The sequence below is a fragment of the Oryctolagus cuniculus genome, chromosome 2 (assembly GCF_051225735.1).
Source record: "Oryctolagus cuniculus isolate XC-2025 breed Fujian yellow rabbit chromosome 2, ASM5122573v1, whole genome shotgun sequence".
NCBI classification, from domain to species: Eukaryota; Metazoa; Chordata; class Mammalia; order Lagomorpha; family Leporidae; genus Oryctolagus; species Oryctolagus cuniculus.
In genome coordinates, this window is record NC_142868.1 from 74,544,371 (window position 1) to 74,568,536 (window position 24,166).

Here is a 24,166-nt window from a genome sequence, read left to right on the forward strand (position 1 = left end):
AGTGTAGCAACTTGAGCTGTGTTAAGTTCATTTTACTGGGCTATACATTGTGGGTAGTAGGAAGATGTAGAAGATATCTACTGACACGGGAGAGCCTCTATTGAGTTTCCAGTTCAGTAGTCCAACTAAGGCACAGTTCTAGTGTATAACTATTAGTTTGCCTAATGGGAATCTGGTAGTAACAAGGACCTGGCCATGTCAGGCACTTTATTTCTCGGAGGTGGTTTTCTTCTTTGTAAAATGGACAAGTTTAAATTGGATCTCAAATTTCTTCCAGCGATTATATGATAACGATGAAAGCCATTATAATTATTTTAATGAACAGCAATTATATAACGATAAATTCCATTATAATTATTTAATGAAAATGATGAAGATTCGGCTTTTCACTGTAAGAAGTAATTGATTTTTATCTTTGGAGAATAAAGAATTTCTTCAGCTAAGATGTAGAAAGTAGTTTTATTTTTTCCAAAGATGTCAAGATTATGACTCAAAGGTAATACTGTTAGTTATTTTCTTTGATCACTCCTTCTAGTACATATTATCAATTTTTCACCATATAAATCATTATGAACATACCTTCTAATACCTTTTATTCAAGAGGAGTTGCCCTATTGTATTCCCATATCTTAGTTAGTGAGGAGTTTGTTCTCTTTTTCCACAGAAGACATTGTAGACAAGTCTGTCTTACCCACGTGATTCTCTTAAAAAGGAGGCTTGGTACTGCTTTTATTTTTTATTTTTTTGTTCTGGTATATGATACTACTGAAAGGAACTTTGAGAAATTATCTTGAGTGTGGATGACTACATTCAAGTCTCCCTCCCTCCCTCCCTCCTTCCCTGCTTGTCTATCCCCCTGCACCCTGTATTTTTAACGTTCTCATTTTCTTTAGTAAAACATGTTTGGGACAGTTGCTTGGAAGATTTCATAAATTACATTAAAACTACAGGAACAAGAAAATTTTGCTTACTGACTCAGGTGAGATTAAGTCAGAAGATGCAAGGGTACTGCAAATATTCATGGAAAATGGGATTGAGAGAGAAGTTTCTTTTAGTGCAAAGCAGTTTTGAAATTCCTGCATGGCTGTTTTGTAATGCAGTTTCCATGAGCCTTGTGTCAGACAGGGGAAGCTGAAGCACTGTTTTTAAAGTGGAAGAGCAATGAAATTGGCCTGAAGACAAAATGGGTAATTTTTAGCTTTTTTGATAAACCTTTTTAAATTTTATTTGCTTACAAGTTTCATGTATTTCATATATGCACATTTAGGAACACAGTGATACTTCCTATTCTACCCTCCCTCCCGCCCATGCTCCCACCTTTCTTCCTCCTCCTCCTCCTATTCACACTCTTAATTTTTACAAAGATCTATTTTCAGTTCAACAAATACTATAAAGAAAACAACACTGTTCCTCAACAGTGGAGACAAAGGCTGTAAACAATCATCGAATCTCAAAATGTCAATTTCACTCCAATACATTGCATTTTTGGTACTCTGTTAGTTAACACAGCTCAGGGAAAATGGGAAAACATGGCATCTGTCTTTTTGGAACTGGCTTAAATCGCTAAGTAAAATGGTTGCAACCATTTTGTTCCAAAAAGCAGCATTTGATTTATTTTTTCTTGATAAACTTTATTTTTTAAAGATTTTTGAGAGGTAGAGTTATAGGCAGAGGTAGAATTATTCTATCTGCTGGTCCACTCCCCAAATGGCTGCCACAGCTAGAGCTGGGCCAAACTGAAGCCAGGAGCAAGGGCTTCTTCTGGGTCTCCCATGTGGGTGCAGAGGCCCAAGTACTTAGGCCGTCCTCCACTGCTTTCCCAGGCCATTAGCAGGGAGCTGGGTCAGAGTGGAGCAGCTGGAACTCTAACTGGAACCCATATGGGATGCTGATGCTGTAGGCAGAGACTTAACTTATGCCACAGTGCTAGCCCCTTGATAAACTTTTGAGGGCAGGTTGGTCAAACTTTTCCTGTCTATGGCTTTATCATCATGGTGATGGTGACTGGAAGCCATTATTTTCTTTAGTGAAGGGTGCAGTTGATCCTCCAGCTAATCCTAGAATTATGAGCTCAACTGCAGAAACTTCTAGGTATCCAAATCTCTGTAACACTAATTTTTATTCGTATCTATAAAGGTCAAAAAAGACTTCAGTAAATTTTTTTCAAATTGAATAAAAAATTGTCAAGTATTTTTTATGAATACATTTTGGGGGTTTTTAAGAATAGATTTACTCTCCAATTTGAATTTGTTTTTGTGAATTGAAAAAAATCATAAACCCAAGTGTCCTAAACAGTTAACAAGAAAGTTGAGTGGTTGGTGGGTTCTTTATTTGCCTGTTACTCTTGTAAACCTTTGGCTTATAAATCTAGAAGATTTAGTCATAACTGTAGTGGCATTTCAAAGCAATTAAAAATGTCTTATTAGACTTGAAAACTATTGATGATACTGAACAAAATGCATAAGCTTTTAAAGCAAAACTCGGTTAATATGTGAGTATCTGTTATATACATATCTCAGCATATGTTAAGATCCTTCTTTTGTTCACTTAACAATGTGACAAACTGTATAAAGAATCTTAAAGTAATCATATCCATCATATCCTTTGTCTGAATGTTTTTATTCCTAGGCAGTTTTTCCAGAGAAATCATCTTTTTAGTGTTAGTTATAAGCAATATACTGGAAACAAATCAAACATTGGATAGCATGGGACTGGTAATTTACTTTATACTCAGTTTACATATATTAAATCATCTTTTATGTACTTTGTAAATGAGGACTTCAGTGATTAGGAAGTATTAATTTAGCCTGATGACTATAAAGACAAATTACTTATAAGGTTATGCTAAATGCTCATATTTGCAGTGAGCTTTTCTTATATTTGCTTATCCCAAAATCTTTTAAATGAGTATTGGCCTTCATGGAAGCTCAAAATGTGGCATATTTAATACTTTTGGAAATTATACTCCATGCAGAGAAGTCTAAAACTGAATAAACATACTTCTGATTTAAACATTTTGCAAGAAGGGTGAGCACCGTGGCCCAGTGGGTTAAGTCACCTTTTGGGATACCCAGATTCCATATCAGAGTGCCGGTTTGAGTCTCTGCCACTCTGCTTCCCCAGCTTCCTGCTCATGTGCCTGGGAAGGTAGTAGATGATGACCCAAGTAATTGGGTTCCTGGCTCCTGGCTTCAGCCTGGCACACTCTTAGCTGGTATGGGCATTTGGGGAGTAAATCAGCAGATGGAAGATCCTTCTCTGTTTCTCCCTCTCTCTGTGTCACTCTGCCTTATAAATAGATAGGTAGAAAGATAAATCTTAAACCATTTTGTATGAATATATTTTAGACCACAGAATTAAAAATATTAATCTTTTTAAGGTATTGGCAATAATCTGTTACTTCAGGAATTCTTTTAAATTAAGGAACTGATTTTAGCTATTAAAGAGTTGACTGATCAGGGCTGGTGCTGTGGCATAGCAGGTAAAGCCGCTGCCTACAGTGCCTGCATCCCATATGGGCAGTGGTTCGGGTCCTGGCTGCTCCTCTTCAGATCCAGCTCTCTGCTATGGCCTGAGAAAGCAGTAGAAGATGGCTCAAGTCCTTGGGCCCCTGCACCCGTGTGGGAGACCCAGAAGAAGCTCCAGGCTCCTGGCTTCAGATGAGCACAGCTCCAGCAATTGCAGCCAGTTGGGGAGTGACCCAGCAAATAAAAGACCTCTCTCTCTTTCTGCCTCTCCTCTCTGTATGTAACTCTGACTTTTAAATAAATAAATAAATCTTAAAAAAAAAAGAGTTGACTGATAGTTTCTATCAATGTATAAATCCTGCAGCACTTCCTTTAGAATTCAGAATCTCTTTTTGAACGTCTGTGTGTGTGTGTTGCACACAAGTGCTGTTGATGAACATTTCAATCTTTTTTTAATCCCAGTCAAGGATGGGTCAGAAACACACAGAGCACTGTTAGTGTGGGGATACTGATCTGTCAGGTTCCTATTTTCCTGCTTTTATTCAGGTCACTGAAACTTGAACACAGAAAAGATTGCAAAATAGGAAAATGAGATCTCTCAGTTCAGAAATTTATAGGTCACACATAGAGTGTCATTTTCCCCCATCATGAATGTTACTCAGAAGAGCACTGTGACATCTGGTTGACAGTGTATCCTGGGGTTAGAAAGCCAGTTCTACTGAGTGCCTTACTTGTAGTTCAAACTTGAACATTTGCATCTTTCTTAAGCACTTCAGTTTGATGAAATGCATAATAAAATTTTAGTTTTTTTAAAAAATGCTTGGACTTGAAAACTTGGGTGTTTTAAAGTGTTTTATTCAATAGTTTTCCCTATATATTTACAGCCTTGTGCAGTTATCATTAATTTTTTTACAGAATTAAAAAAATATTTTTTATTTGAAAGTCAGAGAGGCAGAGAGAGAGAGAGAGAGAGAGAGATAAGTCTTCCATCTGTTGGTTCACTCCCCATTTGGCTGCAATGGCTGGAGCTGCGCTGATCCGAAGCCAGGAGCCAGGAGCTTCCTCGAGGTCTCACATGCGGGAGAACTTAGGCCGTCCTCCATCGCCTTCCCAGGCCATAGCAGAGAGCTGGATCAGAAGAGGAGCAGCTGGGTCTTGAACTGGTGCCCATATGGGATGCCGGCACTTCAGGCCAGGGCGTTAACCTGCTGTACCACAGCGCCAGCCCCATCATTACTTAATTTTAGAACGTTTTCGTTAGCTCCAGAAGAATCGACATCCCAGTTAGCAACCATTCTCATTCTCCTCTGTTCTCATTCTCCTCCTCCTCCTTCTCCTTCTCCCTTTCCCAGCCTTAGAGAAACACTCCTGTGCCTGTCTCAAGTTGCCTGTCTGGACATTTCATGTAAACTGTACCATATAAGGTGTAGTCTTTTGTGACAATACTTAGTATAGTGTTTTCAAGTTGTGACACTCGATCCCCGTTATGTATCAATATCGCATTCATTTCAGTCACCATATAACATTCCCTTGTATGCTTTATAACAACATTTGTTATCTGCTTGCCAGTTCATGGACATTTTAGTTGTTTCTACTTTTGGGCTGTTATCAATCAGTGCTTCATTGAAGAGTCATGTACATTTGTGTACCTGTTTTTGTGTGAACTTGTTTTCATTTATCTTTAGTAGATGTTTAGGGATAGAATTTCTGGATCATATGGTATCTTAGCTGGCCCAGGCTGCCATAACAAAATATCATAGACTGAATGGCTTAAGCAACAGAGATTTATTTTCTCACAATTCTGGAGGCTGGAAAGTCTAAGATCGGGATTCTTTTGGGGTTTGGTTTCTGGTGAGAGCATCTTCCTTGTTTGTAGACAGCTGCCTTTTCACTGTGTCCTAACACGGGGTGGGAGGGAGGGAGAAGGAGCTTGTTCTGTCTGGTCGGCCTCACCCTGATAACTTCATTTAGTGTGAAACACTGCCTTGGAGTTGCTGTCTCCAATGAAGCTACATATGGGGGTTAGGCTTCAACGCTTATGCAAACAGTTCAATCCATGGTCCATAGTAACTCTTTAATATTTCAAAGGAACCTCCAACAAAGTACCTCTGCAATGTTTTCTAATCAACTTTTTTTCCATTCAGTTTGGATATTGTGTATGTTTAAGATAAGAATGAGATGGTGAAGGAGAGTTCTAACTTTAAATCTTCAGTGATTTTTTAGCTTATTTGTTGGACCTGCCTGGTCTGTCCAGCAGTCACTCTCCATGGAAACCCTGGGGCCCCTTCTGGGAATGAAAGGGCCACTACTACTAATTATGCTGGGACAGCAGACATGAGTTGGCATTGTTACAGGCTAACGAATATTAACAGTCATTCTGTCAACCAACAGGGAGCAAAATCTGCTGGCAGATTTAGCTTCCTTCTCTTTTATTATAAAAGTCCCTGGGAGTGGAGAGGAGTACTGTCATCTAGGAAGACAGTCACAGGGATAACTTCAGCAGTATCTCCATGTACCATTTTGTCTTTGCAAACTAACAGCATGTGTATACGAGTGAGTGGTAGATTACCTATGATAACTGAATTACCTGTATCAATAGTTGTGGGTTCTAAATGTGAAAATAAAGTGGTTGTTAGTCAAGGGGTGACCCGTTGATTTCCCTAATGTGTACTTGAGTTAAACACTTTATTTCTTCCAGGGAACAGCAAGTCATTTCAACTTGACTGCATGTGAGACTTCGAAGTATTCAACAGTGCTTTGAACTTTGGAGATGGACAGTTTTCCCTTCTCTCTTGTATGAAATTGAAGAAGAAATAAAACAGCAGAGGTTTAAAGTTCATATCCAGGATGAATGATGTTAATTCAGACAAGACAGGAGGTGAACTGCAATCCTTATTTCTCAGTGATAAAAGTGTAAATACACATGTATATGACCAACAGTTACCCTCCACACAACCATCATCAACCAACACTGTGAGCTGGAATTGTGCCAGCCCAGATGACATGCTGGTGGAGTTTGAAACCAGCCCTGCTGTGGACAGTGGTGAAAATATTTCTTACAACCATCAGTGTGTTGAAATACTTGATCACCAAAAGTCTTTAAGTGATTTCATTAGGAATCAGGTGTTACATAGGCATAAAGTTTCCACGTGCCAGTCTTCCATCCTTGTGAATACAGACGAGCCCAATTACCCACACAACGGCTGTGATCCCCTAGAAGCAGTTCAGGGCCAGTGTGTTGAGCCATCTCTACCTTTTGTGTGGAAATCTAACAGTGATTTGAACTGTACAGGCTACCCTACTGACTTGGAGCTAAACCAAACATTTGACTCAAGAGTGGAGAAAGTTAACTGCACCTCTGTATCTCATCATGCCATTGAAAATCATCAGTCTTTGCTCACCCCTGGAAGTCTGCAACCTACCAGAGTGAGAATTGGAAATACATCTTTATCCTCTTCCACTTGGGCATCTTCCCAATCTGACAGGCTGCATGTGAGAGAAACTAGTTATGAAAAAGAGGTCTTTGAAAACCCTGAAGCCACACCATCAGAGACCCAAGATAAAACTCACACAGCATTCTCTGATGTGATGATGCAAACTGAGGTTGTGGTTCCAGATTTTGGAAATCAGTGTCAGTATTCTTCAGGAAAGGTCACCAGTGAGTACACAGATGGATCACAGCAAAAACTAGTTGGAGAAAAAGAGATACAAGCTCTAACACCAGTTTCTGATGGTGTGGAAGTCCCTAGTAGAGCTGTATTACAAGAGGTCTTTTGTTTGTCTAAAGATGAACCAAATAGTGAGACACATTCACAGAGCTCATATGGGCAAAAGGAAATGGGCCAAAATCTAAGAGAAACAGTGTCTGATTGTCTTATTGATTATGAATGCCCTTTATTGGTGCCAACTTTTGATAAAAGTAAAGCCCAAGTGTTGAACTCTCAGCATGAAGTCACTGTGATTGAGGATACACAAAGTGCCTCCAATGAAAAGGATTTGAGACCCCTAAATCAGACCACAGAATTGATACTAAGTAGCCCACCAGGACAGAAGGTGACTTCATCACTGGAATTGACTTGGGATGCAAATGATATTGTCTTTAACACAGATAACTGCGTTTGCATGTCAACACCAATTCTAGAACACACAAATGCAAAATTTTCCATTCCTCCTGTTGGAGCAACAGAGAAATGTAATACGGTGGGAAAGAATAACCGAGAGTTTAAAAATTTACCAGACTTGAAGGGGACAACCATCAATATGCCTAAATCTAGTCCAGGAAAATCAACAGCCAAAACAAATACACCTATAGGCAGCAAAGTTAGAAGAACTGAAATTATAAGCTACCCAAGACCAAACTTCAAGAACGTCAAAGCCAAAGTTATGTCTAGACCAGTGCTGCAGTCCAAAGATGCTGCTTTATCAAGGGTCACACCCAAACCTCAGTTGACCAATGGCTCGTCACCCTCATCCGTGTCTTCCACAAGACATTTGACAGTTCTGAGCAAAACCCCACGACCTGACTTAAATGCAGACACAAAAGCAGAAATCCTAACTAACAAGATGCATAAGCAGCAATTTAATAAACTCATTACTAGCCAGGCTGTGCATGTTACAACTCATTCTAAAAATGCTTCGCACAAGGTTCCAAGAACAACATCTGCTGTGAAATTGAATCAGGAAGATGTTGACAAAGCAAGTTCTTCTAACCCAGCATGTGAGACTGGGTCCGTGGCTGCATTTTTGCAGAAGATCAAAGGCATACTGCCTGTTCAAATGGAAAGTGCGGAATGTTCGGAAATGACGTGTGTCTCCAATGTCGATAGGATTAGCCCTGAAAAGAAGGGTGAGAAAGAAAATGAGGCACCTGCGGAAAAACAAGAGCTAAAAAAGGAAAACCTCAATGAGACTTTTGAATATGATTCTCTGTTTTTGGTGAGTGAAATTATGGGGGTTCTTGAGGGAATGGGAAGTAAGCTCAGATGTATTAGCATTTAGTTAGCCATTATAAATCAATAATACTGCAGAACTAGGTGTGTAGACTTGCTTTCAGGAGTTATTTCTTAGGACAGAGGGGTGTTCATAGATAACAATGTAACAAACGTTCATACTGAAGAAAAGTCCTCTGTTGAAGTGTTTTGTGCCAAGTGTCAATGTTCCTTTTAGTAGTACGCTGAAAGAACAAAGGACTTCAATATTGTAGAATAGTTATTTGGAGTTATACCTAATACAATCAGGTTTTATTTCATTGTTTCTGAAAAAAAAAAAAAGTTTGTTTATAAACTTTAACGTGTACCCCATTTAAGAAATGGCTAGGTGGTGCTAGTAAACATATCGACATAAAAATAACTCCTGGGTTCTGCCCTGGGAAGTAGAGCCCTCCCCTCTCCTGTGTGCAAAGTGCTTGCTTCTGACCAGCAAATGTCACTTTGGGCCAGGAAGTTCTTGAGACCCAAGGGGGGAAAGGACTGGACGGTGAATGTCCAAGGTCTCCTGCTGTCCAGATGCATTGACTTCTGGTACACAGAATAAAGAAACTCCATTTCACGTGTGGATAGTGGAAAGGCAGCATGGTTTCTGTAGCACCTGTCTAACACTTGGGGAGGACTAGACAGTGCTACTTACAGAACAAATTCATATGCAGTTTGGAGGTTATGATTCTTCAACTACACATAAGTTTTGGACAATAGTGTGAAGAAACTAATTTTCCAAGTATTGAAAACAGCCCCCTTGGACTTTGTGTACTGATCCTCAGCCCTATTTTTGGCAGTGGGGACTTAGGTGTATTTTTGGCCCCACACAGGCTGTCCTTGGGTGCCTGTGCTGGGGTCAGAAGGGAGTGAGGTGAGGGGTAGGGGGGAGGCAGGAGTGAGCCAGCCAGTCCCTCGGAGGGCTCGTGTCTAAGGGGAATGAAACCCACAGCATGGTCCCATGCTAAGGGGCTGTTTGGGATGTGCTTTTTCAGGGTGCAGTGGGGGCCACAGAGGATGTCTTTGTCAGATCGTTTTAGGGGGTGATGTTAGAAAAGATTGCAGGTGCTCTTTTTGTGGGAGGTGATGAGGGGATCTGAGGAAAGTTCAATAAAAGGAATTTTTACAGAGGTATGGGCAGTGTTTGGGAAAGTAACAGCACTAGGGCTGTTTCCATGTGTAGGCTAGACCAGAAGTGGGCAGGGGGCCTGGCTGGAATGCGAGGGCCACCAAGGACCCCCGGACAGGGACAGGGAGTTGTGGCCTTTTTGGAGGGATGCTAATGCTCGGCCGTGACTGGGAAGGGAGGGAGAAGGGAAGGAACACCCCTCAAATCCCACTGGAAGCCAGAGGAGGACAGGGAGTGGGCAAGCCCCCAGCAGGGTGTGAGGGCATTGGTGGGCAGGCACAGGAGTCCACCGTGCATCTGTCCCCCTTCATCTCCACACCACTCTGAAGACAGTCTTCCGCTGGGTCAGTTTAGAGGTGTTTGGCTTCACAGTAAAGGTGCGTGGGAAGAATGGTATGCCACAGGGGTTTCTAATGAGTTTGTTATTTCACAGCTCAGATTTTGTCGTTAAGTTCTCTTGAAGTCAAATGCATTTTAATGTTTTGCTAAGTTTCAGTGATCTCCTGATTCTAACCAGTGTTATTAGTTTGTGTTCAGAGATACACACAGAAAGAAGATGTTTATTCCTCCTTGATTTATGAGAAGCTTTTGGTATGTGTCAGTCCCCAGCTACCAGAAGTAGCATAAAGTTACTTTAAGCAACATTTGCCTTGACTTTAAATTGGTTGTATGATTTTGGAACTGTAAGCTTTTCTGATCTGTGCACCCAGACTTAGCTGTCTGTTTCCCACCTGTAGGGTGGAAGCTCGTTTCCCGGGGTCGTGATGTGGTACGGCAGTCAGGTCATAGAACTGTCAGGTTGAAATGGAGCCCAGTAGTACATCTTAGAGAAGTAGCACTTTTCATCTTAGTCGTCTTTCACTTAGGATTCGTAGTTGGAAGTAATATGTTTTGCAAGTCCTGGAGGACTGTCCCATATTCCCAGAACTAGTTTCTTTACTTATCAACTGGCATAAAAACTTATTCTTTTTCTGTGATGATGTCTTGAGCACAATGCCCTCTTCTGCTAGTCCCACTCTTTTAATTATTTATTAATTTAGTTGAAAGAGTTAGAAGAAACAGAGATATCTTCCATCTGCTGGTTCACTCTCCAAATGGCTGCAATAGCTGGGGCTGGGCCAGGCTAAAGCCAGGAGCCCAGAGGTTCTTCTGGATCTCCACTGTGGGTATAGGAGCCCAAGGACTTGGGCCATCCTCTGCTGCTTTTCCAGGCACATTAGCAGGGAGCCGGCTTGAAAGTAGAGCAGGCTTGGTCTCAAACTGGCACCTATATGAGATGCTCGTGTTGCTGTTTGCAGCTTAATGCACTGTGCCACAATGCTGGCCCTGCTAGTCCCCCTCTAACAAGTTCTCACTGGTCCCTGGGAAGGAGGGTGCGGAAGGGTCTGGACAAGCCATCACAGGCCATTGGCATTGTACTTACTTTCTCTTGCTGTAGTCTTTACCCAAATGCCAGTGTCTGTTGGTCACTAAAGCAATACCTGGGGCTCCAACTTCCCTGGACCAAGGATGAGACAGTCCTGGAGAGACGTTCATTGTCAACATGCTGTGTTGGTCTGGAGTTAAGTTAGGCTTTGATTTTACTGAGTCCTTGGGCTTCTTGCAACTCCATGGCTCTTTGGTGGCCAGGGTTTATCTGACACTTTAGAACTGTTCTTATTTGAAAGGAGGGATTTGATTTTAATTGGTCACAGAGATGATATATTCATGTTCATGGGTTATATAATGGGAGTGGTGCATTACATAGGAAGAAAGGAATTGATATTGATTCAGAGCCTGCTCTGGAGCCAGGTGCCTTTTCATACATTATGTCACTTAAGTTTCCCAGAAATGCACAGGTGTTTTACAAACACTGTCGGTCATTCTTCCCAGAAACAACAGAGCCATTGTAATCTACACTTCAGTTCTTGAGAGAGGTTACTTAGAACTTACCCAGCAGGTCAGTAGTCATGTTAAGATTCAAACTTGGGTCCTCCTGACTTGAATGCTGACTCTGTTGGCTCTGTACACACCAGAGAGCTTCAAAATGTTGTGGAATGTTAGCTCTCTGAAAGGCAAAGTACATGATTCGCTGAGGATGCACCTTTGTAAGTTATTGAGTAATTTGCTTTACATTTTTAAAAGAGGATTTTCTGAGAGGTTAATTTAGCCAGTTTTAAGGCAGAGATAGAAGACCCTTGTTAGTTTGTGTGCCATCTCTTGCCTTTCTTGGCCAAGGCTGTGTTCTGCAGTGTTAAAGTGTGAGCTCCAGCCGTTCTCCTGGGATACTGGCACATATGTTCTGTACTCATCTAAGGTATGAATTCAGCTCCCATCAGCAGAGGGCTTTTTTGTATTTGCATTGAAAATGAGGTTAAGCGCAGACTAGTTTCAAATGTGGCTCCATCCTTCACTGGCATGGTTGCCTTGAGCAGCTTTCTTAGTCTCTACACAACTCACTGTTTCTTTTCTTTTTTCTCACATCAAGGGAGAATACAAACTGTAGCTTGTGGTGTTGGAGCTTATGTCTGTGTAAGCCTCAGTGTTCTCTCTGCTATATGTAGAGTGGAAACATTTATTGGGTACCTACTGTGTGTCATGTCTATGGAGGTGATTGCTAGTACACAGAAAAGAAAGACCCAACACCTGGGCAAATGTAGTGCCTAGTGTGGCGGGTGACATTCGACAGTACAATAGCAGGGCACATCAAGACCAAGTTGGGAATACAAATAGATTGCTGTGCTGCCGAAGGGTGATGCTGGGGAGTGGCCAAGGAAGGCTTCCAGGGGAGGGGCCAAGTTAGTCACTTGCCTGAAGTTGAAGGACAAGTGTTTCGGTTGTAGGGATGGCCATGAAGAAACGCAAGAAGATATTTTGTGGACTTCAGGTAGGGGATGTGACTGGAGCTGGGGTACAGAACTGAGGAGGATGGCAAGGCTGCCTTGCCTATGCCTGCCGTGCCCAAAAGGACTTCGGGTGGCGCACAAAGCCTCAGCTTTCTCGGAGGGCCCAGGGAAGCCAGCCTGGCCTATTTGAGTTTTAGAGAGGTGGGGGGATGGGGTGCAGTGGGGGAGAGTAGAAGGTGAAATGGAGGCTAGGGAGACCAGAAAGGGCTTGAGGATACAGTTTAAGTAACCCTGAGGAGAAATAGTGCTGGCCTCCCCAGAGGCAGATGGAAAAAGGGGTTTAGGGGTAAGGAAGAAAGCACCCAGAAACAGTGTTCACTGTGGAAGTTGGGCACCTGGTGTGTTTGTAGTATGGGAAGAGACAGCTTTTGAGCTGGATAGATAAGGTCAACTTAATCTCAGTGCTTCGTGTTCTTCTGTAAAAGGGGGTGTGGTCCCAGTCTCAACCTAGAGCAGTAGCATGAGGAGGAACTGAGCCAATACATGCATTGAATTTAGGATGGTATTCATGAAAACAGCAGCATGGTTATTTTTGTCAGTGTTTAGTAGAGATGCCTGAAGGTGCTCAGCGGGGTTGTGCAGAAGAAGCTAAGTGCATGGGAAACTCTGGGGAGAGTGTTTGCTTGGTCGTCTGGGGTTTGGGTGCCCCAGCATAAAGGTGGCGATTCAGACAGTGGGCGGGATCATGTAGGGAGAGTAAATCCATGGTGAGGAGGGAACAGGACCCACAGGATGAACGTGTAGTCAGGAGGAAAATGGCGAGAGCTCTGTCAGGGAACCTGGTGTCAGGTGTTGTGGCTAGCCACCTGCCCCGCCCCACTAGACCTTGACTTGTGGCACTGGTGCTCTTGATCTGCTCAGATGAATTGAAGAGCAAATGGTGAAGAGTTTTAATTGCTGCAGAATGAAAATGCAAACTGAACACTGGTATCTGGCTTAGAGCTAATGCCACAGGAGATGGAATGGGGAAGCTGTGATCCAGGCTAAGGTCTTAACTTTTTTTCACAGGGTTCTACTTCAAAGTCTACGACCCCCTCGGGGAGGAACATATCCAAGCCGGACTCCTGCAGTTGGAGGAAAACACCTGGCCCCAAAGCCAAAGGGGGGCCTTCTGGTTCCTGCCTGCGACGGAACAGCGAGGGCCGGAGCCTGGGCTCAGAGCGGGCCTTGTCTCCGCAGAGGATCTGGCGGGTGTCCAGTTCTGGTAAGAATCTGAGAGTTCAGCTGGGCATCCAGCATGTGGTGAGTGACTGGAGCGCACGGTCAGGCTGGCTCGGAGAGCAGAGTTCAGCTGGGATTATAGGACTAACGCATCCTGTCCTGAAGCAGTTTGTCCTTTTGTGGGCCATCCTGTTGTGCAAGACAGGTGGAAAAAGATGACAACAGGGCATTGGGAAGGGTGGCTGGGGAGAGAAATGTACGTACACCAGCTTCTCTGCTACTCAGAAGGGTGCATGCAGACATAGACAATTGAGTGACTCTTGCAATGAGTCATTTCACTTACACATTTTTTATAAATGATTAACTGCTAAATAATACCTCACTGTTGTAGACCAGATTCACAGTGTCCTCTCACCCAGCACGAAGAGATTGTATTTTTGCTCTTTGCATTTTCCTGAGAGATGTTTCCAGGGATGCGAGGATGAAACTTCTCTAACGTGAGCTCTTGTTTGTGCTGGCTTGCATTTTGGACTTCGTAGTTTTAAAGTCACGATGAAATTGGAGAGCTTCAAGCATGGCTGTTAAGTGTTCAGTAAATCTGGCAGACATACAGATTGCTCTGTGCTAGAAATCTGGACAGGAAATGGAAAAGTCAGCCCTGTTTCTTAGCGACTGAGAGGAAAAGGCTGCTGGCCGCTCCTGTGGACTGAGAGCACTCTGCAGGAGCATCCTTGTTTCTTCAGCAACCCTGGGCAGATGAAGGGTGGGTCAGATAGATTTAGTTGAAGTAGGTTCCCTATAAAAATAGGAGTGACTATTGAATGGTCTATGAAGGAGTACCTCTCAAGTTATGTGTCCACATGTGTGAGAACGTTTGATAGAAACTCATCAAACCAACCCAATCCTGGAGGCTCTCCTTCCCTTTCTCTGCAGTTCAGCAGCCTTTCATGAAGCCTGTGGCTTGAGAAGTCTATGGTGCACAAAAGTATCTTAAGGCTTGTCCATTGAGATGTAGGCCCAAGGTCAAGGTCATGTTGTTTGGGTGAGCTGACCCTGGAAGCGGTAGGAGTGGGAGAAGAGGGATTTGCAGCACATTTCACTTTCCATTGCCTGGAGGAGCTGAGTGGGAATGAGAAATTCATCAGCCTGCTATGTCCATCAATTCAGAGCAAAACAAGGGAAAAAGCAGTGATCTCTATTTTGGATGTGGCCACCACTGGGGAGTCTGAAGGCATGAGTGAGGAGGAGGCTTCTGTCCTCACATTGCTGCCAGAAAAGGCTATTGTCTTTGCCAGATGATGGAGAGCTGCCTCCTGACCTGGGTGTCAGGAGCACAGGGGCTTGGTGGCGTGTGTTGCTGTGGACACTACACCCTGGCCTACAGAGAGGAGCCCTGTGTCCTTGCACTTGGCCCTGTGAGCTGCCTGAGCAGGTCCTTCACCCTCCCTGGGCATCGGCCTCCACATCTGTAAAGTGTTAGGGTTTGAGAATCTAGGGCTGTGTCAGCTCTTGCAGTCTGCAGCACTGTAGAGATAATTTGGAGCTCACCTGATTTTCCAAGTAATGGCTGCTACCAGTGTGATTGCCTGGGCCGCATGATACATCAGGGTAATATCCAAGGCATGCAAAAAGATGCACTTCAGGACGGACGTGGCATAGTGATTAAGATGCCATCTGGGTTACTTGCATCCCATATCAGAGTGCCTGGGTTTAAGTCCTTGCTCTATTTCTGAACCATCTTCCTGCTAGTGGATATGCTGAGAGGTGGCAGGTGATGGCTCAAGTTCCTGCCACCCCTGTGGGACACCTGAATTATGTTCCTAACTTCTGGCTTCGGCTTGGTCCTGGCCCTGGCTGTTGTGGTCCTCTGGGGAGTGAACCAGGGTTGGAAGATCTCTCTCCCTCTCTCTCCTTTTGCTTTAACTCTACCTTTCAAGTAAATGAAAATAAATAAATAAACATATGAAATTCTTTTGTGTAGACAATGGGTCCCACTAAACAGTGAGGCATTTTTAAAATACTCTGCTATGTTCTACCTAATGCTGTGTCTTATAGGAAAAGTACATCAGTCTAGTCTTAGGGAAAAATTGGAGAGAGTTACTACTGTGTCTGTGAGTTTGAGAACTAAGTCTTGCATTCAGGTTTTACATTCTGAGTTAAAAACTAAAATTATATATTATCTGGTGGTTTTCCATACATGAATAGAGAAAAATTTAGTGGAACTGGAAACATGATGGATTTGGACTTGAGTTTTATATTTCACAGAAAACTTTTATGGACAGAATGTCTAGGTTACCCCAAATTCATCTGTAGAAGCCCCAGTTCTCAATGTGACTTTGAGAAGGTGGTCCTACTCCAACAGGACAAATGCCTTTATAGGAAGAGAGGGAGACCCTAGAGTGTGCGCTCTACCATGTGAGACCCCACAGGAGATAGCTACCTGCAAAGCAGGAAGAGGGCCCTCACCGGGAACCACACTGACCAACACCTTGATCTTGGACTTCTGGACTCTAGAACTGTAAGATACATTGGCGTGTCTGACTTCAGCCACCCAGTTTGTGGTATTGCTATAGCAGCCCTGGCTGACCAGGACTGAACACCAACTTGGTGATGCTGTATTAGATTTTTAACAAAATTGGTAGCGACCACTTTGTTTGGATACTCACAGTACCTTGAGAAGTGTTTGTTGTGGCAGGCAGGAAGGTTCATCACCATACAGCTAAATGTAGAACAGAAAAATCAAGAAGCAAAAACAATGTGCCTTTAGATCATGGAGAATCTGTTGCCATTTACCAGACAATGAAGCATTTGTGTATTAGGAAATTGAAACCCATGAATATCTACTGTACTGCTACAAAGTTTCTCTCCTGCAAGGTAAGCAGTAGGAATGTTCCATCCTGTTTAGGGTTTTCAATAAACCCTTTCAGAAAACCAAAGACAACACCAGACTCAGAATTTATTTATTTATTTTTGACAGGCAGAGTGGACAGTGAAAGAGAGACAGAGAGAAAGGTCTTCCTTTGCCGTTGGTTCACCCTCCAGTGGCCGCCGCGGCCGGCGCACTGCGCTGATCCGATGGCAGGAGCCAGGTACTTATCCTGGTCTCCCATGGGGTGCAGGGCCCAAGTACTTGGGCCATCCTCCACTGCCCTCCCTGACCACAGCAGAGAGCTGGCCTGGAAGAGGGGCAACCGGGACAGAATCCAGCACCCTGACCAGGACTGGAACCCGGTGTGCCGGTGCCACAAGGCTGAGGATTAGCCTAGTGAGCCGCGGCGCCGGCTACCAGACTCAGAATTAAAATAGACATTTTCTTAAGACTTTAAAGTGAGTATGGGAAGGAATTATAATGGAACCTCATGGAACTTTTCCACTCTACCTCTCAATATTTGGACATTTATATGAAACTAGATTATAAATGATTATAACAAGCAAAATCCAAAGTACCTGTGCTTGTTTAAAATGTATTTTCTAATGTAGTCAATTAAATATGATGAGGTAGTGATAGAGATCATTTCTGTTAATTATGATGCCAGTGATGGCAGCTCACACTAGTAAGTGAATACCACATTCTGGGCTCTATTGTAATAGTTTCACTGCTAAAGTCATGTAACCCTCACGATAACTTCGGGAGACTTTGCCCGTGTTGTGGATGTAGAACCACCACCTAGAAGTCAAGCAGTTTGTCCAAGGTTACGCAGCTGGGAACTGGCAGAGGTGGGATTCAGACCAGGTGGTAGGGCCCTGGGGTCCATTATCAGTCTAAAACACTATTACTATGACAAGGAGTTGGGAAAGAAATCTTGGTTGAGAAACTGAGGCACTTTAAGCCTGAATGTCTTGGCTTAAGGCTCTATGTTGTTTACCTGGATGTAAGTGATTTTACATGGTTGTTGAAAATTAATGCTGCTGAATGCAGTATGCTCAATACATACTTCACGATGGTTTCCAGCGTCTGCAGAGTCCTGCCTGTGGCTGCCTTTCGGAGGCAGTGCCAGTTCATCTCGGGTTTTAGATGATAAATGTATGTGCTCCTCCCTGTAAACATACAGCTGCCCTTCCAGTGGTGGCCTGAGCCAGCGCAGGATTGCAGAGGCAGCACAGGACACACTCCTGCCCTGTGGGTCCTTTTCCCTACCTGGAGCAGGCACGCGTTCATTTATGTAACAACCACAGAGCCACACAAAGGGCTGTGTACGGGGTGTGGAAGGCCCTGCATCCCATGAAAGAGATGGCTTCTGGCTTTCTTCTAGAGAGAAAGAGAAGTAGCATCTCGAAAGGATAAACCTTTGTTGTAGTTTCTTGTGAGTTAATCAGGTGAGTTCCTTTCAAGGCAGTTGTACATCTGAAACCTGTACTGACTTGCCTGTCCTCAAAAGTGTTCTTTCTTGCTAAGTTGTTTCCTTCTTGGTTTAGGTAAAGTGAATTTTTTTCATTTTTTACAGGGAACTTACCTTTTTTAAAAAATTTTTCAAATTACTTTTATGTCCTTTTTAGTTTTTTAGGTGAGAGTTTGAGAGGGCTAGTAAGCAAAACTATGAGAAATTTCAAACTTGAATATATTTTTAAAAACTAAATTATTACCCAATACATATTCTAAAAGCTAACTTGAATGTGTTGCTAATAGATGTTTCTGTTTATATGAAAATTTTTTTTGACAGGCAGAGTTAGAAACAGAAAGGTCTTCTTTTTCCGTTGGTTCACCCCCCAAATGGCTGCCACAGCGGCGCACTGCGGCCGGTGCACCAATCCGAAGCCGGGAATGGTCTCCCATGGGGTGCAGGGCCCAAGGACCTGGGCCATCCTCCACTGCACTCCTGGGTCACAGCAGAGAGCTGGACAGGAAGAGAAGCAACCAGGACAGAATCCGGTGCCCCAACCAGGACTAGAACCCGGTGTGCCGGTACCGCAGGCAGAGGATTAGCCTAGTGAGCCGTGGCACCGGTCTGTGTATATGAAATTAAAACACTTTCTGCTCTCTTTATTTTCTCCAATAAAATACTAATAGTAGCTTTCATATTGAGTATTTCTTATATGCCTGCCATGTGGTATCTTAAGTTCTCTTACATGTAGAATCTCAATTTTCACTAGTCATGAAGTATGCCTACGTAATTCTCTCATTCTGCAGGTGAGAATTTGAGGTTTGGGAAACTTGAGTAGGTTGCCTGGTTGCACAGTTGAGAATTGCTGGAGATAGCTGGTGCAGGCTGTCTGGTCTGAGGGTGTGTGCACTTTCTCCCCAGCCCTTCACACATACAGCAGTCCTAGCACGCACTCTTCACTAATGGACATGCAGGGACCATCCACTAAGGACATGTACGTTAACAACAGTCTGCTCAGTGCTTGCTCGGAACTCTCAAGTGCTGGAAATGAAGTGTACCAGAGGGGCAAATTCTAATGAGGGGAGCCAGGAAATAAAAAATGATTAGTATGTAGGATAATAAGAAACCGGAAGCAGGGAAGGGGGTATATTTTAAATGGGGCTGTCAAGAAAGGCCTCCTGAGAAGGTGACGTTTGAGCAAATACCTGAAGGAGCGGGAGGGAGACACTGGATGTCTGGAGGGAGCTTTCCCAGGCCGAGCGAATAGCAGGTGCAAAGATTCTGCGGCAAGGCAAGATCTTTGCACTTGTTGGGTGGGGGTGCTTGGGGAGCAGTGGTAGGGGCTGGGAGAGTGGTTGGACAAGGAGGTGAGGCTGGACCAAGTAGGCTACTATAGGTAGCTCGGAGAGAAGTGTCTTCTCGTTTCTTCCTCATGGACAGATTCACTGTGGGTTCTTGATTTGTTTCCAGGCATTTTGCACAGTTGTCACTTAGCAAGAATTCTGGGGAAGATTTCTTTATGAAATGACACATAAAGTGTGCTAAGTGTGTCCCTATACAGTCTTTTATTTATCCATTCAAGAAATGGTTAGAATACCTGTGATGTACTGGGAAGTAGTTGGGGTCTAAGAATAAACACACGATTAAGCAAATATGCCCTCGTAGCCATCAATAGGTAGAGGGTGAGGTAGAATGGAGTCTAAGAAATTCATTACAAACTCCTCATGCTTCAGCTCCCAGCTCTACTGCCCTGGCCTCGCTGAGACTTTGTGTTGACTAAGGGCATCCATGATGATAGATCCCAGGTCATGGTTCCTTTTCTGTTGTCCAGTGCTCAGTACACTGTACCTGTCACACAATATGCATATAGAGATGTTGTTTAGCTTGGTGTGAGGGAGACTGGTACAGAGCACTGTGCATCCACAGGATAGGGAACAGCACTAACTCAGCCTCAGGGAAGAATGGAAAAGGGTGTTGGCATTTGAACTGGTCTTGGAATGTGCCCTCAGGAGGTTTCCTGCAGAGCAGATTGCTGGTATTCCCGAAGGTGCAGATGGAGAGTTCGGAAAAAATGCTGTGTGGTGGAGTCAGGACTTGTGTTCAGTGAGTAATGAGCCTCTGCCCCCAGGAGGGCAGGAACAGATAAGTTCTAGGTCTAGATGCAGACTTGCAGGGCCCTGCAATGCTTTGTGGATAGAAAGTAAAGCACGTATTTTAAATATTTTGGGAAAAGATGATCTGATCATCTCTGGTGGTGAACTGTCCCATGGATCTCCGTGGTCATCTTGTTTGTTTAACTGTGTAGATGGCGAGGCCACAAAGTGAAATATGGAACAGACTCACCAGAAGAGATTTCAGGGTCTGGCACTGTGGTGTAACAGGTAAAGCTGCTGCCTGCAGTGCTGGCATCCCATATGGGCACCAGTTTGAGTCCTGGCTACTCCGCATCCCATCCAGCTCTCTGCTATTGCCAGGAAAGTAGTAGAAGATGGCCCAAGTAGTTGGGCCCCTGATCGTGCGTGGGAGACTGGGAAGAAGTTCCTGGCTTCAGATCAGCACAGCTGTAGCCATTGGAGCCATTTGGGGAGTGAACCAGTGGATGGAAGACCTCTAGCTCTCTTTGCCTCTGCACTCTGTAACTCTGCCTTTCAAATAAAAAAATAAATCCTTAAAAAAAAAGATTTTGGGCAGAAGGATGGTTTCGCACTTGATCTTAGCCAAAAGGCTGAGAAGGATGGGTTGAATCTGAAGAGACTCAAGACTAGGATGCACCTCAGAGGGATGTCATGCGTTGGAGGTGGAAGGCAGGAAAGTGTGTCAAGGCTAAGGAAGCCCCTGGGCAAAGAGCCAGGAGAGATGTGAGCAGCAGGGCTAATTGTGACAACCACACGATGGCAGAATTGAAATGTCTCCAACCTGCAGGCAAACCCAGGAACCCTGGTGTGGGTAGATGTGGATACCCTTGGAGTTAAGTAGGGCAATTGGAGAGTGAAATTCAGAATAGCAGCTGTGAATGATGGGCTCGATGGCTTCCTCTTTCTTATTCCAGCTCAATTTTATGAGTTTGAATGATTTGTTCCAAGTGAGAATGTTGTTTACTTGTTCATTTCATCACCTTGGAAAGGGAAACACACTTGAGATAAAGTTCAATTTTGAGGTCTCAGTGATTCCACTGCTCAGAGGGACTCTGCTCATGAATCTTGGCTTCTAAAGAGGCAGGAAACTGTGTGCTTTCCTCTCTTCTCATTAGCGATTCTCAGCAGGAGTGGCTGGTGGCGAATAAATTCACTGATGGACAAATGAAGACTCTAGTTCATCTTCTTTGTATGATAGCTGAGAAAAGGAAACCAAAGTTCTAAACCTTTCATTTATTACACTCTGAATTTTATTTTCATTTATTTGAGAGGCAGAAAGAGACAGAGAGCTCTCATTTGCTGGTTCATTCCCCAAATACCTGCAACAACCATGGAGCTGAAGCTGGGAGCCAGGAACTTAATCCAGGTCTCCCAGGTGGGTGGTAGGGACGCAACTACTTGAGCCATCATGGCTACTTCCCAGGGTCTGCATTAACAAGAACTGGAGTCAGGAGCCAGAGCCAGGAATTGAACCCAGGAACCCCTCTGTGGAGAGCGCGTCTCCTCAATGAGATACGAATGCCCACCTCCACACTCTGGGTTTTAGATGTTTCCTCAGTTGTGGGGCGCATGTTCCCAGGCCTGGACTGAGGAAGTTACTTTGTTTAATCCCTACCTGAAGCATTTTGTGAATATACTTGCAGAGGCAGGTACTGACAGTATCCCACGAACACTACACTTCTGTGCAGTTGGAGTCATCGTGAGAACCTCACCTTGTGGGATGTTCTTGTTTCTCTCCCAAATTACTGCTCTCGTAAGACTTGCTGTGTTTTTGTTGTGACTCACCTGTGCTTCTAGGTGAGCTTGCCCTTGAATTTAGTCAGGTGATGGTGGTTATACACAGTACAGCTGCTTATACTCTACTAGCATAATACGGCTTGGGGCAACTCAAGAATGTGAAATACTGAAACTGCATTTTGCAATGTAGGAATGTAAAGTGTTACTGAAATTCTGTGTTCTGGAGGATAACTCGTTCACTTAACAGCTAGTTTGTGAGAGTATGCTATGTAGGTCATAAGCCAGATACTGAGGAATGGTAGGATGAGTAAGTTGTGGTTCTTGCCCTCGGGATATTAACAGCCAACTGGGAGACAATGAGTTCTTCTCTTAACACATTTCCCCTTATAACATTTAAAAATAAAAATTTAGGGAGCTGTGCTGTGGCATAGCAGGGTAAGCTGCCTCCTGCAGCATGGGCATCCCATAGGGGTGCTGGTTCGAGTCCCAGATACTCCACTTCAGATCCAGCTCCCTGCTAATGCACCTAGGAGAGCAGTGGAAGATGGTCCAAGTGCTTAGGCCCCTGCACCATGTGGGAGACCAGGATCAAGCTCCTGGCTTTGGTTTGGCCCAGCAGCCATTTGGAGAGTGAACCAGTGGATGGAAGACCTTTCTCTCTGCTTCTGCCTCTCCATAACTTTGCTGTTCAAATAAAAAGAAAGCTTAAAAATCTGTAGGATTTCAGAAGAGGATGAGGTTACAAACACCAAAATTTGTGTAAATTCTTCTTTTTCAATATGTAATTTTATGATGTAATACAGGTATGCCTTTCCATAGGTAAAGACCAATCTTAGAGTATGTTGGTTATTTTCTGATGTTTAATTTTTTCTTTTTAAAGATTTATTTATTATTTGAAAGGCAGAGTTACAGAGAGGCAGAGAGAGAGAGAGAAAGAGGGGTCTTCCATCCATTGGTTCACTCCCCAGATGGCTGCAATGGCCAGAGCTTCTTCTAGGTCTCCCACATGGGTGCAGGGGCCCAAGGACTTGGGCCATCTTCTCCTGCTTTCCCAGGCCACAGCAGAGAGCTTGATTGGAAGTGGAACAGCCGGGACTTGAACCAGCACCCATATGGGATGCCGGCACTGCAGCTGACAGCTTTGCCCACTACACCACAGCACCGGCCCCAATGTTTAACTTTTTCAAACTGAGACCCCAGCATAAGGCTGCACATGAACTGAATAATTTTTAGGACTTGACTGTTGTACTGGGAAATAGAAATAGAGGGATAGCTAGGGTTCAGAGTATAGAATGTAGAGACCAAGGACAAAGTCAGTACAGGTGGGTGGCAGTACAGAGGAGGGTGAGTGGGCAACCAGGACCCAACAATTCAGTGTGGTGGCAGTCATCAGGAGACACGATCAAGAGAGACAGAGGCAAGGTCTATCAGAGTCAGGGAAGGAATGTGGGGCCACTGTCCCAAGCAAGGAAAACTGTATTCTATGCTTCTTGTATCTAGAATTTAATAAATTTGAACAGTTTATTAAGCTTCCACTGCCCCCTTTCCAGTAGGCTACTTAAATGTATATTTTTTGCATTATAATTGAGAAGTGAGAAGCAAAAAAAAAAAAGACTACCTTTTATCTCACTATCACTGAATAGTTTTTTTGTTTTCTGGTTTTTTTTTTTTTTTTTTTTTTTTTGACAGGCAGAGTGGAAAGTGAGAGAGAGACAGAGAGAAAGGTCTTCCTTTGCCATTGGTTCACCCTCCAATGGCCGCCACGGCCGGCACGCTGTGGCCGGCGCACCACGCTGATCTGATGGCAGGAACCAGGTACTTCTCCTGGTCTCCCATGGGGTGCAGGGCCCAAACACTTGGGCCATCCTCCACTGCACTCCCGGGCCACAGCAGAGAGCTGGCCTGGAAGAGGGGCAACCGGGACAGAATCCGGCGCCCCGACCGGGACTAGAACCCAGTGTGCTGGCACCACAAGGCGGAGGATTAGCCTAGTGAGCTGGGACGCCGGCCCCACTGAATAGTTTTTAACTTTATAATTCATAACTGTTCACTGTCTTTTCTTTTTGTATTATGTGTTATGCATGTTTATGTACATTTAATGAGCAGGTTTCTAACTAACAGTATGTAACTAATTCATTTGTTGATTTTTTTTTTGAAAGACAAAGAGACAGAAAAATATCTCCCATCTGCTGATTCATGTCCCAAATGCCCACTACAACTGGGGCTGGGCCTGGGCCAGGCCAAAGCCAGAAGCAGGGAACTCTCCACATGAGAGAGATAGGGACACAACTACTTGATCCATCACCTGCTGCCTCCCAGGATGTACCTTAGCAGGAAACCAGAATTGGAAGCAATGCTGG

At 43.9% G+C, this 24,166-nt stretch overlaps 1 protein-coding gene across 6 annotated transcripts in view; it reads left to right on the forward strand.

Annotated features, from left to right (window-relative positions):
- MTUS1 (microtubule associated scaffold protein 1) overlaps window positions 1-24,166 on the forward strand; it is a 163,580-nt gene that overhangs the window by 41,291 nt on the left and 98,123 nt on the right. For all 6 annotated transcript variants that reach the window (XM_070068467.2, XM_089325863.1, XM_051842585.3 and 3 more), the window contains 2 exons: window positions 6,166-8,402; window positions 13,460-13,655. In XM_070068467.2, the coding sequence (XP_069924568.2) occupies window positions 6,315-8,402; window positions 13,460-13,655 (2,284 nt within the window). In that variant the 5' untranslated portion in view covers window positions 6,166-6,314. The remainder of the gene's footprint in view (window positions 1-6,165; window positions 8,403-13,459; window positions 13,656-24,166) is intronic.